The 15,100-nt window shown below is 43.1% G+C and overlaps 1 protein-coding gene across 1 annotated transcript in view; it reads right to left on the bottom strand.

Moving 5' to 3' along the window:
• LOC8030755 (E3 ubiquitin-protein ligase listerin) overlaps window positions 1-15,100 on the bottom strand; it is a 60,216-nt gene that overhangs the window by 18,294 nt on the left and 26,822 nt on the right. The window contains exons 8-19 of the mRNA XM_029987483.4: window positions 14,797-14,987; window positions 14,481-14,628; window positions 7,139-7,906; window positions 5,372-5,576; window positions 4,351-4,499; window positions 4,171-4,255; window positions 3,860-4,010; window positions 2,600-2,774; window positions 1,589-1,843; window positions 1,395-1,504; window positions 1,159-1,278; window positions 804-937 (exon numbers count right to left, since the gene is read on the bottom strand). Of these exons, the coding sequence (XP_029843343.2) occupies window positions 804-937; window positions 1,159-1,278; window positions 1,395-1,504; window positions 1,589-1,843; window positions 2,600-2,774; window positions 3,860-4,010; window positions 4,171-4,255; window positions 4,351-4,499; window positions 5,372-5,576; window positions 7,139-7,906; window positions 14,481-14,628; window positions 14,797-14,987 (2,491 nt within the window). The remainder of the gene's footprint in view (window positions 1-803; window positions 938-1,158; window positions 1,279-1,394; window positions 1,505-1,588; window positions 1,844-2,599; window positions 2,775-3,859; window positions 4,011-4,170; window positions 4,256-4,350; window positions 4,500-5,371; window positions 5,577-7,138; window positions 7,907-14,480; window positions 14,629-14,796; window positions 14,988-15,100) is intronic.

Here is a 15,100-nt window from a genome sequence, read left to right as displayed (position 1 = left end):
AAGCTTTGTTTATAAATCGCTTGACTGTCCTCATACCACGCTTTTGTTTAGCTTTCATTATACATAGTAGTATCCAGGTCAACCCGCTCGTCCAACTCCCCAATTCAAAAGTGTACAAATATAGTGCAAAGGTGGTCCTTAGCCACCTTGAAGGACAAGCAGTGCACCCCCAACCCCCCCAGAGTGAGTTCAAGAGTACACAAAATCTGCTCACTGAACTAATTCAGAAGAACATTCGAGACATCAGTGAGAAAGGTGGTACTGCTTAGCTTGGCTCAATGCTCCAACAAATGGGCCAGCAATGCATAAATTGTACCAAGGCTGAGGAACTCTTCTAGGAAAGCAGAATGATTGTGCAAACTAGGGTGTTGAGGAATCTCTAGAAATTCTGCAGAGAGTAAAAACCCACTTTGGGAACCCCCAGTTCTCAAAGCAGCTACTGAACCAAGGAAGTATTCAGCAACTGCTTGCAATTCAGATAAAAGAGGCGTATAAAAATGACTAAGCCAACAGCTGTGATGCTGTTCTCACCACTTGGAGAGGTTTCTATAGTCTGTTGTAGGCCGAGAAATCAGGGCAAGGCTCTTCCCACAAGGCCCTCCACTCTTTTCAATATAGTAGAGCAAATGCTGGAGGGACTCTCTCTTCTCCCGTGTTTTCTCTGCTAAAGAGCAAAGAGTGTAGGGCTTTATGGGAGGAGCTCTCCCAGTTTCTTAACCTGCAACAGGCTATGAAGCAGTGGCACAGCCTGTACATCGACTTAGAAGTTTGAACAGTAGTCATACGATGACAACGGCCCCTACCGGAGTATGCTCCAGAATCCCAGGAGAGGAGGCAGGCAACGCAAGTCGAAAAAACGTCCCAACGGTGGTCCTCCGGAAGGAACTGAAGCATTGACCTCACAATCTGCAGCTGCTGGGTTCCTCCAGGTCCATAACTAAAATCAATTAAAGGTCAATCAGGACCTTATAAGGAAGCTCAGCAGTACAGGCAATTAAACAACAAACAAACTTACAAAGAAAATGAATTGATACAGCCTTTTCTAAAATGCAACTGAAGGGAGATGTCTGCAAATACACTCTAAAGTGACAATACAAATAATTTCTAATTGTAAAGAGCAATCAATAAAAACACAAATATAGAACAACCAAGGCTCACAGACTGTCCTTGACGGACTCGTAATAAGAGCCACAGATCCTTCTTGCAACCTCCACCTCCCTCAGACGTTTCAACAGATAGACCAAGGGCTCCAGCCAGATACTTCTCGTCGAATGAATCCTGCAATATATCCACGATAAAGCAAGCTTTTAGACCGGGAAAAAACATGAGCACTAAATCTGAGCACTGAAATGCAATCCTAAGAGCTTAATTAGAAACCGAAAAAGTCCACGCACCTATCCACCAGAGCATTGAAGATCTCGGCAGGGTGTTCTTCAACGGCAGCGTCTAATGCAGACCGTTTAGCTGTGATGTTTTCCAAATGCTCTGCACAGGCATGGAGCCTCTGAGCAAGAAGAAAAACAAGGAAACATCAACCAAACATGTCTGTAAATCATGAGAGAATGTGAATAGGAGAGTTAATGTTTACCTGACGTGGAAAACAACGGGCCAAAAGCAGAAATGGAGAGAACTTCAGCACAATTGGGCTGCTCGTTGTGGGATTGGTTTCTTTATCAACACAGCTCGAAGCAAGCAGGTGGTTGAAGATGGCTTCTGTGAAGTGTGCAACATCTGTTATATGTGCTCGCTCCTCCACTGCGGCTGAGCTGTGCCGAGCGAGATAGTCTTTCGTCGCAAAAACCGGGTGTTCTTTCGGATTTCTTAGGTGTGCGGGGAGCAGTTCCTGGGGAGTACCACACAAGCAACCAATTACAGCATCCTGTATCTCAAATGTCTCTTTTGCAGATGTGCATTCGTAGAACTTTACATAACATTTTTGTTACATGAACCCACTGGTTGTCTTTGCTTTCGTTTTGACACTAGGCTGCCTATTTTCTTATAGCCTAGGCAGGTCCATTTGCTGCATAAATATCCACACAGCAGAGCCAGATCGAAAACTTGGACAATGTAACTAAAGTTCTCCATGCACTATAAGCTTGAGTGAAAAGAATGGATAGGAAGGACAAGCGTAGCTTCTTATGAGATGTACTTCATTAAAAGTACTAAACAGTCAGTCCTTCATTTATAGTTGGAGCCAGAGCTCTACTTTCTCCTTACTTAACACTTAACATACTTAACACATTCTTCAATGCTGCATTTGCATACTGTTCAGCTGAAAATTGTATCCTGAAACATTGCCAAATCCCCTTAAGAACTGGGAAAGCTCCCCCCCCCCAAAGAAAAGGAGTTCTGTTAAAATATGTAGAATGCAAGAAATAAGGCATATCTAAACGTCTGCTTGTTACAGGATAGCGCACTGCACATGCAACTGTATCCTGCATCACACTAAAGGCTTGCTCTCACATTTGCACTGAGTGCGCTGCACTGCGTTGTGCTACAGTGCGCTGCACTACGACACAATGCAAGGACCTCGGTTGCCGTGATAACACTCAATGTAGACACTCATTAGCAGTCGCAGCAAACGCAGGAAGTGGCATACCAGCAGTGTAGAATCCTGCGCAAGCTCTTCCCACTGCTCCAGTGTTGGGAGTATGAACTCGAGGACCAGAGAGATGGTCGGATCCGCAGCGGGTGCAACAGGACCCTGGTCTTCCTTCGGAATGGAGGCAAAGATGCTGTCCAAAAACTCACAGCAGCTCTTCTCCAGTGCATCACTGCAAAAACAAACATTGGCAATGGTATTACCGACTGTCTCGACATACACTGTGTATTGCCTATGCAGTCATTCATGAACAGTTCTTTGCACATACACATTTAAAAGTTTAAACCAAAGCAAAGCCATTAGCTGGTTGATTCCTAACTAGCTAGAACTCGGAAGGAACAGAAACAAAATTGGTAGAAATATGTAAACAAAGGTTTGTAAAAATCAAATAAGCCATTGCCGGTTTTTTGTTTTCTCTGAAAAGACTGCCATCAAGTACCATAAATGGTGCAAAGTGCTCAGATAGAGTACATAACTAGGTGGTAAATTTTTTATGCCCGCCAGTATCCTTTAAAAAAAAATGGAAAAAAGTGCCGAAGACGTTCTCACGCCAAGTGTCGAGCAGTGCACAGGCATCAGTGTATCCGCAACATTGATGGTAAAATACTGCACGAGCCAAAGGGATCGCTGGCCCTTTGCCTTTTCCGCATTCTCAACTGTTCGAAGAGAATCGTGACGTTACATTCCTCGCTTGATCGTGCCCTTCTTTTGCAATACGGCCATCCGTTTGAGATATCAATGTACGAGTAATGTTTTGGAGTTTGTGATGTCCCGTTCAACGCTTCCTGGGCCTTATTTTGTGAAATCCATATTTTGGTTCAGCATCCCTTTAACATATTGAGCTAAGATTTTGTAGTGGCTAAAGATGATGCATTTCATGTATCAAAATTTAAAATAAGTGAGCTTACCCGAGTAAAGAGTAACAAATTAAGAGGCTGAATTTGCAACCTACAATGTTTGCCTGCCAACGAAAGGAGTCCGATTGGTGCAACAGCTGACAGATGGTAACAGCTGTTGACATATAGCCCAAATTTCCCGAAAAAAATCTTTCTTTTGTGTTTAGTCAGTGTGTTTTGTAAGGAAAAAATTAATGCACTACGCAAAAAATACTCTAGTTGTATTTGACTAAAAAAAACTGTCTGCTATCGAAGAACAGTCTCTATGCCCTTGCTCTCACCCTGCCCTGTCCCCATCTGTCTTCATCTAATATGTCGCGACAGTGGGTGAAGAGCTTTTTCTTCAGAAGAAGCAACTTACCGCTTTCCGTGGGAGAGCTTTGCGAGAGCCAGGGAGTTGAGCTGTGACGAGATCTTGTGTAGCACCCCCTCGGGAGCCATGAATCCACCACGGGCCTTGACGATCATCGAGATTCCCCGCTGCCACGACTGACTGACTTTTTCGTTAATTTCTGCCCAGAACAAAAAATAAAATAAAAAATTTACAGGCAAATAAAATCTCAGAAGTCTCAATATACGACGGCATGGCAATGTTGGCCAACAGCCCAAAAATTGCAACTAGACAGTGTAACAAAAACGATCTATGAGACAAGAAATCAAATATGTCCTTACCAGGTGTAGAACACAGAGAATTTTGGCAGTCCAAGAAGAAAAGGGTGTAAAGGAACTCCTCAGATTCAGGCAACTTCCAGCAGCCCTAAAAGGGTCAAGATGCGTTAGGTCACAGAGTGAGCAGCCCTCGCAAAAAGGCGATGAGGTAGAAGAAAATGTTGAAAGAGAAGAATGTCGAACCTCATAACTGGAGAAGAGAGTCTGTGTGACTTCACAAACAAAGTCTACCGCTTTTAAGAGCTCTTCCCCTTCAACTTTGGTGAATTCTTGAAGAGTCTGACGTAACATGCTCAGAATGGCACTCAAGTTGGATGTCGAAATCAATGGCTCTGAAAAGAAACCAGTCTCAGGACATTGAGACAACACAACAGTTTTCTATTCATCGGCCCAGTTCTCTACCTGATATATGCTACATCAAAAAGTTGCAAAAAATTTTGTAAATAACTGGTTGACTGTCTACAAAGCAGGAAATGTGACAAGCAAAGATTGGTAACAAAATGTGCGCAGTTGCATTTCAATTTATCAATCAAACCACCATATGCAGAGTTGCGTTTTGAGGAATGCGGTGGACGCTAATTTCAATTTCAGCCTTCCAGGCACAAAGCAATCTGTCAGTTTTGCAACATCCTTCTTTGGACCTTTTTTTTTTTTTTTTTTTTTAGCTTTTGCAGCTGGCAAAGTTTTTTCAAGGCACCTCAAATTTCTCTTTCCTGTCTTATCTGTTTTTTTTTTTTGTTTTTTTTTATAGTTATGCTGTGTGGCCGCCGGAGCTCGCGGCGCAGGTGTTTGGTGGCAGGCCAAAGCTTTTAAACTGTGGCATGCTTTACTATTCAAGAGTACATCAAAGAAAGCTTCAATAAGAATGCAATTCTACATTATAACTACTGTAAACAACTTATTTTTCGCGGGCTCAATATTTCGCAATTTAGGTCAGAGCTGAAATTTTAGAATAATTTGCGGGTTCCAATTTTTGCAACGCGGGGGGATCTCGATGTTGGTTCCAATGTGTTTACATTTTACCGGAATTGTTAGCGGGACCTATTTTTCGCTAATTGTAGGCAATTCGCGAAAATTTGCTTTTTGCGAAAATTAAGTTGTTTACAGTATTTGCAATTTATTGAATACATGAAAATGAATGGAAACGTGACTGTAGCAGCAATATAAAAGACGAGACCAAAGCCAGGATAAGAGAAGAAACTACCAGGGAGGTTTGCAGTCTCCAGCCCTGCCCTCAACACCCTCCAAATGAGCTCCGACTGGGAAGCACAGCTTGGGACGAGCTTCCGAGAAAGCTCCAGAAGTTTCTCAGCCAGTCCGGTGCTCTTGAGCCATTCCCGGACCCCCGGATGGCTCTTCCAGCAGTCCAGCGACTTCTCGAGAAGGATGGCCATCATCTGCTCATTGTCCTGGGAACATTGAGATAAAAGCTCTAAAACTGGAACAGCCATTAGAAAGCAGCATTTGGAGATGATGCGCCCCATTTCAAACCAAGGTGACTGAGGTCTTAATTATACAAATAAGGTCAGGCACTACAAAAAAGCCTCAAAGTGGGCATTAAGCAAAGGGAAGAGGAGAGTTCTGATCACAGTGGCAGTAAAGTATATGCCTGATGAGCAGTTCCTGATTTCTAGGGCTCGGCTAATTCCTAACTTGAGCTCGAGTTCTCTCAATTAGGCAGCATTCTCTCTGAAATGTGAGAGGTTTCTAAAGAAATGTGCAAGAACAAGTACAAACAAAAGCATCATATACTGTCGCTGTTAGATGTCTCCTACTTGGAGAAGCCCATATAATAATAATATCTTTATTTTCCATTTACAGTGGTGGAGGTGTTAAGTGAAAGGCTTAAAAGTGTTGTGCAAATACCGATGTGAAACATTCTTTGGCTTGGTGTTTGGCATTCCGAGATGACCAGATGAAAGAAAAGCCTGGATAAAAGCGTGGCCGCAAGGCTTGACATCAATTGGTTTAAGGGTGGGAGAGGAGGTGTGAGGTGCTCGATGCTGAGTGGTTAACAGGGAGGTCCTGCGACCAGAAAGGTAGGCAAGGGAAAGCTCGACCCCAGTGTGCACTGAGGAAGAGGAGCTCCAAGTATGGAAAGCTCTGGAAGATCCCCAGGTTTATCAGCCCGATAAGCCGAAGTATCGCTTTGTTCTAGGAACAACTATCAAATGTACACATGGTTTACGTTAAACTATGTGATGAGTGCTGTGAACGCAGGCATCTGGAAACTCAGTATCGCTAAAGGTTTTGTTAAGCTAGAATATTTTATGTATGCAAAAATGTGCATACATAAAACCTAACAATTTACCATGAATTTTCAAATACAAGTTTTGAATATTACGCTATTCCGTATTCGGCAAATGCCAAATAGCATAAATTAACCGAATAGTAACCTCTTTTCCCCCCGGCGCGATTATGAAATAGCAGTCAAGCAGCAATGTCTTGACAGCCTGTGTTCATCATTTATGCTTGTTTTGTTTTAATTTTGTCAAATTTGAAATAGAAGAAAACATATTTGCATATACCAAGCAAATTTATAAATCACCTCGATTAGGATAACTGACAAATTTTTCGCTTACATGCCACAGTTCATATAGTAGTTATATCCAAATAACTGAGCTTAGAAGGGGACAATCTGAAGGTTGGGAAGCTTCACAAGCTCAGCTGCATTTTCGTTTAAGCATGGTGCACGGTAGTGAAAGACTGAGAAACTATTCAATATTCAATTTCAAAATATTCTACCAAAACCACTATTCGAACTCGAAATCTACTATTTGCAACTGACTAGGCTTAACACATATAGAATGCATAAAAATGCAAAGAAACAGCCAAAAAGAATCATGCAGGAATTCCAGTATACCTACTACCATCTAATCTCATTGAAGTCCCACCAGAACAAAATGGCTCTATTAAAATTCCTTTATAAGAGGCAAGCTTTCTGGGGTTTTTTTCACAATTTTTTACTTACCAACAAGCTCCCAGAATTGAAGAACTCCACAGCTTCATCGACGTCGGCGCAGAAGGAGACGATAAGAAGGCAGTCCACAACTTCAGAACAGTAGCCCTCCACATCCACAGTAGCCGGTACCTCACCGACCAGCGGCCTGAGGAACTCCAAAAACATGCTCGCGACACTGCCGTTATCCACCTTTCCGGAGTGCCCCAGTTCGAGCTCACCCAGCAGAGCTCCGAGAAAACCACTCGAGCAGACGGCCCTCAGCAAACCTGTGACCGCCTCCACGTAAACCAAGTCCACACCGCTGCCAGATGGAGCCGCCCTAGCCCTCTTCAAGACTTCCGAACAGATCTTCGTCGTGTTCTGCATCAAATCGGGGAAGGCCTCCAAGGGAGACGAGGAACTGTCGAAGGATGGCACAGTCTGCTTGCTGCGCCTCGAGGGCAAACCGGGCTTGTCGTCTGCCGAGAAAATGGCAACTCTGCGCTGGCTCCTTGGGGTTGTGGGCGGCCGGTGAATGTCACGCAGCAGCGTGGTCAGTCGGCGTAGAGAAGCGGAGTCGGGGGGAGAAGAGGTTGCCACTTCCAAGCCCACTTCGAGGAGCTTCTTCCAAAGAAGCTGCAGACACTCCTCGTAGCCGGCCTTCAAAGTTTGGTCGGTGTCGTCTGCGAGCGCTTTCTGCAACAGGTAGGTGTGAAGGCTGGAGAACTCGTAGTAGAGCCGGGTAGGCCAAAGACGACTTGAGGAGTCCACGAGGCAGGATTTCATGACGGGCATGAGCTGAAGGTGAAGAATGCAGTTAAGAATAATCGTCGTATAGAAAGGATTTTGAGAAGATACGGCTGACCTTGCATGTACCTACTCAGTTTGAATAGTAGAGATAATAAAGCTTCTAGTAACTGGACAGTACTGCATTTCATATCCATTGGCGGTATTAGAGAAAGCGCATACGGAAGCACTTGATGTATGAAGGGAATACTAGATTTTGTACTTCCAGTAAAATAAAAAAGTAAACTGAGTGAAATGAACTACCATGTAAACTACATCAGTGAAAATGTACTTTTAACAAGAACTATTTCAATGTGATCTCCTTTGGTGCACTCTCTTTATTACCAAATATGTGATTAGTAAAACAAAATCAACTTGAAGCAGGGGTGGAAGAATAAAAAACTGAGTGGATGAAAAGGAGGCAAAAGACCTTATAGCTGACCCCTTTGTTATTTTTCTATATTATTGCTTCAATCTACTACTATCACTACCTTGAGCTAGCAGCACACAATGAAATGCCAGTAAAAATGCAAAACTGATATAACAAGTGTTACATCTAAAAAGACAGCACATGCACAAATGCACAACGTTTAACTTTCATCAGCTTGCAAGCATGAAAACTCTGCCTCTGGTTTGAGAAGCTTGTGATAATCAGTTAAGCAAAGGGTTGTATTCTCCCCAGAGTGGGCGGCAGTGGCTTCGCCGCCCACCGCTCCGAGAGACTGCCCATTGCTCTGACTGTCCATCCACCACTCAATAATGCCACAGGATGACTATGCGATTTTACCTGGGCACATAACTGCAGACTGAGGCCTGCACACCGCCACGTTATTGCGTGTGATTGCATTGCCGACTGCCACCACTCTTTCAAGCAAGGAGAGCGGAGCCGCAGAGCGCCGGCAGTGAGGGGAGGGTAAGGGGGGGGGGGGGGGGGGGCGGGGGGCTCGGCCAAGGAGAAGCACAAAATAAACAGATGCCACCAACACGCACCACGCAGCAGTTCTCTACGCAGCCGGTGAGTGGCAGAGAGCAGAAAGCCGAGAGGACTCTTCTTTCACTGTTCAATGCTTGCTCGTGCGGTGGCTTGCTTTACCTCTGCCTCTTCACTCACTCCCTGCCTTTCCTTCCCCACTTTATTTTTTTTAACAGCAGAGCTGTTAAGGGCTAGTTTCCCCAGTATCGTGTCTGTCAGCAAACAAATGATGACACTAAACTCCGGACAGCTAACGCCATCTATGAGCGGCGGTGGCAACCTCTCCAGCCTTTCCACTCTGGCTTGCCGACTTGCAGCCGGTCATTACTTCCTTCCCACCAAAGTACAGCTTCCCTGGTTTTCCTTCTTCCCCAGAGTGGAAAGGATGAAAGCTTTTTTCCCCCAAGGCAATTTGGTTTTTGTTTTATCACTGCAGTGTGGCGCCACTCACAAGGCCAAAAAGGAGAGCCTACACAAAGTGCGTTCTGCTGGCAAGCCAGATCCTACCGCACTGCAAACGACCTCTCACCCCCCCCCCCCCCCCCCCCTTCGTCTGTATGGTGCCCCCCCCCGCCGCTCGCATGGTGGTTATGTCAACCTATCAAAAATTCTTGGAGAGAACTCTGGTCAAAAGGTTCCATAATCCCTTCAATTATTCATCACAGGTTGAATTTGACAAAAGTATCATCTAGTACTGTCTGTTAACAGTAGCTGAGTCAACAACTGTCTGTTCCCAGCAGTACCAAAAAATGTTGCCCAACCAAGTAAAGTGCAACTCTTGGAGTGAAATACAAGTACTTAAAGCATACAAAAAAAGCATATCTGAAGTACTTTAAATACTTTACCACACAGAATAATCGGTAACTATTTATCTGAGTACATACTGTCAGCTGCATATAAGACTGAAAATAGGAAGATATATCTGGCTGGTTTTATGAAAATTACCAACACGAAGATAGACATTAACGAGAAAAACAAAGGAAAAAAACATAGTTTCTGCTCATGTTTTTACCATATTAGAAGCATGCCCATCCTATTGCTGCCAGTCAAATGTCCCTCTTTTTCTGCCCATCGTTTTGAGTAAGCTTGTAAGGTCATGTAACCAGATGCTTCAAGACAATCTAGTCCCAGCTCGTCCCAGCTAGATTGTGAGCAGGTACGCCAAATTACTAGGGTTGTGCAAATATAATATTCTTCAGGTGGTAGTTTGAAATAATAATTCAATATTCGCTTCGAGACTAACTACGATATCTGCGATGTTCTAAGCGTTGATCGCGGTGGGTGAGCCCTGTCAAGTATGCTTCTTACCCGGCACCAGTGCACTGCGGAGAAGCATTACTCACAAGAGCTGACACCACAATCCCGAGAACCTCGCTTTGTTGCAGCGCAGCCACGTGCTTAAAAAAAAAAGCACAGCTTCAAAGCGGGGTGGTGCACACGGGCACCCGTTGTATATAAAAGGAAACCAAATCTTTGTAAATGTTGATAGTCGAACAGTTATATCACACTCGGGTATTTTGAAATATTGTTTATATTAAACAGTCCAAACATCCCCTTGAAAATAACATGTTATAGGAGCCTTGTCTTTTTGTATCCAATTCCCATGGCGGGGACACTCGATATAGCGAACAAGAATGAAGCCCGGCCGCCCGTTGCTTTTCTTGCGGTCTGATTGCTAATTGCACCGGTGGCAAGCACATCGCTTGTTTTGCGTGGCTAGCAGACCGCCAGCATACACGTGGGAAGAAAAGCAACAAAAGGGCGGTTGTGGGAGAAAGGGGGAACAGTGAACCGTAAAAACAAAAAGTGGAGGATGGCAAAAGCAAGGGGAAGGGCACGCGCACGCCCGTAGGGAAAGCAGGGAGTGCCCACTGTTGGAAAAGTAGGCTGCACCTTTTCCCCGAACTCTGCTGATGCTGCGACTCCCTAGCCCCAGAAATAAAATAAGAAAAAGAAAAAAAGACTTCGGCAAGTCAAATGAGTGGACACAACAATTGTGCAATCACACTTTGAATACCTTATCTTGATTTACCTTTTTCTTTTGCCGTTTTTGCTTTACCCACTTCTTTTTTTTTTTTCATTTCTTTTTTTACTATTTGAATTTAGTGAGTTTTCTTTTTTGTTGCTTGCTTAACTTTTTTTCTATGGATCAGAAGATTTTTTTATGCACCTTGCTTTTACGTTTTTCTTTCATTTCTATTTTTATTATTTTCGTGTTTTGTCATTTATGCTGTGTGGAGGCCCCGGCCAGGTGCGCGTGTAAGTGCGGCGGAGTTTGCCGTCTCTGCCAACTACGCTCTACTGTATTTAGTGGCTCTTGGATGCTCTATTTGGTAAGCTCCCGTTTGTTGCAACCTCTGGTATTAGCAGAGGTGCCAAGAAATTTTAACTCGAGCTTAATTTAAGATATTTTTGTATATTAAATTATTGATATATTGAACTATTTTACAATCGTTTTTCAATTCAATATATCCGGGTTCGACATATCAACATTGCAGTAAGTTTTTTAAAATTAAAATGTGGATATTATGCAATAGTATATACTGGGCAGTAATGTCCTGACAACCTGTGTTCATCGTTCATGCGCTTGTTTTCTCTTTCTTTCAAATTCGAGATTGTTGAGAAGATATTTGCATATAACAAGATTTATAAATCCTCTCAATTAGCTATAGCTGGGTAAATCTAAAGGTTTAACCCCTTAAAGAGATACTACAACGAAATTTCGGTGCTCATTTTTTTGGTCTATATGTGTTCAAAAGAGCAGTATCACATGGAACATACCAATATCTTGTTTAAAGAGTCTCGAAAAGTAATTTTAAAACGAATTAAACGATTAGCAAAGAGCACCTGGTGGATGTCGCTAACGCCTCGTTTGTAATGCTCGTCTAGGGACCTTGACAGCTATAGTCGGTTGCAAGCTAAGAAAAAACCAGAAATGCCTCTCAGAGGAAAATGTAATCCTACGCCGAGAAACGCCAGCCAATCGTTTTCATGACGTCACGATTCCGTGGACCAATCGCGATCCTTTTGAAAAAAAAAAAAGCTCAACATGGCTGCTGGCCTTAGCAACGCGACGCTAGTTTCTCGTGACAATTATTCTGCTTTTTTGCACCGTGTTTTACGTGCCCGAGGTTACGCCACGAAATCTTAATGGTATCGGCTTGCGTTTGCAGCCGTTTTTGAGCGACAACGTGAGAATCCAGCGACGCTATCGCCAAGGAAAATTTCGAAGCGGGCGCGAGGCTTAGCACTGCTGAGAGGTATGTTAGACGGTATGTTAGACAGTATCTTGGACAGAAAATGAATTGGGAAGACGGTACATTGGACATGACTTTATTTCTTTACTAAACAGCTATTTCGTTGACAAAAACATATTCTAACTTATTTAAATGTCCTGAATGAATTAAATAAAGATTGTAGTAGTTTAAGACACGTTTCCTGAAGGAAGAAAAAGCAACGTTGCTAGCGAACTACTTTCTCGACGGCGGAGGCACTTCAGATGGGCGCAATGCGCTTGTGGGTGGAGCTAAAAGATTGTTCTCAGGTTGCATCCGACTATAGTGACGGAGGTTGTCTCGTCTTCGGCCACGACGAGAGAAGGGGGGAAGGAGGAACTCCCCTCTTCCCGAAAATCCCTTTTGTGTGTCGCAGAAGTCGCTATTGTCCCCCTAGAAGATTATAGAAGATTAACCCGTCACTCAAAATTCGTACAAAAGCAGCCGCTTCGGTGGCTGGAACGACTAGGCCATCCTCTCGACGTCAGCCTCGCCGTAGCTTTGCTCGTCTTGAGACGACCTACGTCACGATTGCGTTGGATGTCACGTCCTCTAAGCTGGGCCTTCTCCGAGCACTTGCCAGAGTGGGCCGTTTATAACGAAAAATACAGCCCCCAGGATCAAAATACAAACGTGCGATTGTCATTTACGGATATTGTGGATCATCTTCAACCTATTTTTGAACACGACGGGAATATTTCAAATTTCGTTGAAGTATCCCTTTAAGTGCCAAAAACTTTTTTTCCAAAAGTAACCTAATAGTGGTTACTTTTGGACTTTTTTTTTTTGGAACTTTTTTTCCAAAAGTAACCTAATAGTGGTTACTTCTGGGTAACTCACACTAACTACGTAACTAACAACGCCAATCGCATGCTTGGATATCTCAAACGAAATTTTTCACAGTCACCAGTGTCACTAAAACTCCTTTTATATACTACTTTAGTACGTACTAAACTTGAATATGCATGTTCTATCTGGGACCCCGGTCATAATACTATCATTGAAACATTGGAATCGGTTCAAAATCGTGCAGCACGTTTCATACTCTGTAATTACCATCGTACATCCAGTGTTACTTCAATGAAAAATACCCTTGGTTTACCCACACTAATGAACCGTAGACGCATTTTTCGCCTCACTTTATTTCACAAGATTTACCATAATAACCCTTTCATGCGCCATGAACTTCTAACGCCACCTACTTATGTTTCATCCCGCGTAGATCACCAGTACAAAGTCGGTATCCCCAATTACAAAACTAACACTTATTATAACTCCTTCGTTCCTCGTACTAGCTCCGATTGGAATCGCCTTTCCGCTGACATAGCCTCCATAACCAATATTATTGATTTTAAAAATGCCTTGTTTGTTAGTTTTCATTAACCATTTTCTAGTTGTTATTACTGTTATAACATTGTGTAAATATTTTTGAAGTGTCTAAGCAAGCGTGCATTAATTACTGTATCATATTTCATGTATCAACAACTGTACCCTGTCACCTAATCCCCCCCCCACTCCCCTCTGTAATGCCCTTCGGGGCCTTGAGGGTAAATAAATAAATAAATAAATAAATAGTGCTATACTTTTTTTTATTATTTTGAGTTGTTATTCCGCTAGTATTACACATAAAATTTGAAAAGTTTATTACACAAAAATCCGCGGAGGCGAAAAAAATATTTGCCAACTAAAACGAATGCTGCCATCTATGCTGCAAAACTACTCAGACAAGCCTTAGCTTGTCCGTGCAATTGAGGGCTACCGACAAAAACCACTGGACGAGCTGAGCTCATCCACGGCATTTTTAGCCAGAAAGTGGCTGATGAGCCAAGCTCGTCCAAGGCACTTAAGGGGTTGATTTTATGACTAATCAAGCCCAGCTCGTCCAAGGCACTTAAGGGGTTAATTTTATGACTAATCTGTTGTTTACTTGCCACACCAATGTAGGCAGTGGACTTTCTGAGGCCACAGTCCATAAATATACTTAGATTTAAATTAACTGAACTTAGAAGTGGACAAGTGGAAGCTTGGTAACAACCTTCACACGCTCAGCTGAACTTTGTCTAAACGTGGTGCAGCACTAATGAAAGGTTTAGAGAAACTATTCCATATTCGATTAGAAAATGTTGAGCCAAAACTACCATTTGCTTCAAACTGAAAAATTCACAATTTGCACAGACCTGCAAATTACAGCTGTTTCACTAAAATGCTCTAAGAAACCCCTATGTTTGAACTCAACCCCGGATTACTTTTCCAAGCTCTTGTTCTTAGTGCCCTGCAATAAACTCAATGACACTAAAGAGACCAGGGCTATAAGCAAAGCCATGAACATGGAACTTACCTGTTCTTGCAACAGAAGTTTCCTAATTGCCACTGAACGTTCATCCGACCCCAAATGCTGCGTGACCACGTAACGAAGGCATTCCGTGAACGACTGGATGACAGCATTGCACTCTGACACAGATCCCTGAACCTTTGGGTTGAGCAGCCTAGTGGGAAATAGGACACTCGCTAATATAAGTAAGTGCATTTTACAATATCCTAAAACAATATTTACTGGGACACAAAAACAAACAATTTAATCATTGTGTTGCAGCAAATCTCCATACTATTAAAATTATTTACTAACTTCATTACAGCCAACGAAGTCCACCCACCCTTCCCGAAATGCGTCGAAGAACACCCTGTAGAACTCGACTGTGTCCCCCATCACATCCTGTGGAATCAGGCTGAGAAAGGGAAGTAGGTTGGGGTGGATGTGGACAGCACTGCCGAACCCGCCATTCTTCAGCACCCTCCAGAGCTGAGGTAGTACAGCTTTCCTGGCATCCACATGCTTCCAGCAGTCCTGTCAAGAAAAGAGTCCCAGGAAATACTCTAACATCAGGAGTTTTCATAAACAGTTTTATATTTATTTTTTTCCAATTACTCGGTTATTTTGGGTTACTTCAACAGTTTTTT

The sequence above is a fragment of the Ixodes scapularis genome, unplaced genomic scaffold (assembly GCF_016920785.2).
Source record: "Ixodes scapularis isolate PalLabHiFi unplaced genomic scaffold, ASM1692078v2 PGA_scaffold2__306_contigs__length_199485367, whole genome shotgun sequence".
Lineage (NCBI taxonomy): Eukaryota > Metazoa > Arthropoda > Arachnida > Ixodida > Ixodidae > Ixodes > Ixodes scapularis.
Note: the sequence above shows the minus strand (reverse complement) of the source record. Positions and strands in the feature narration are given on the sequence as shown.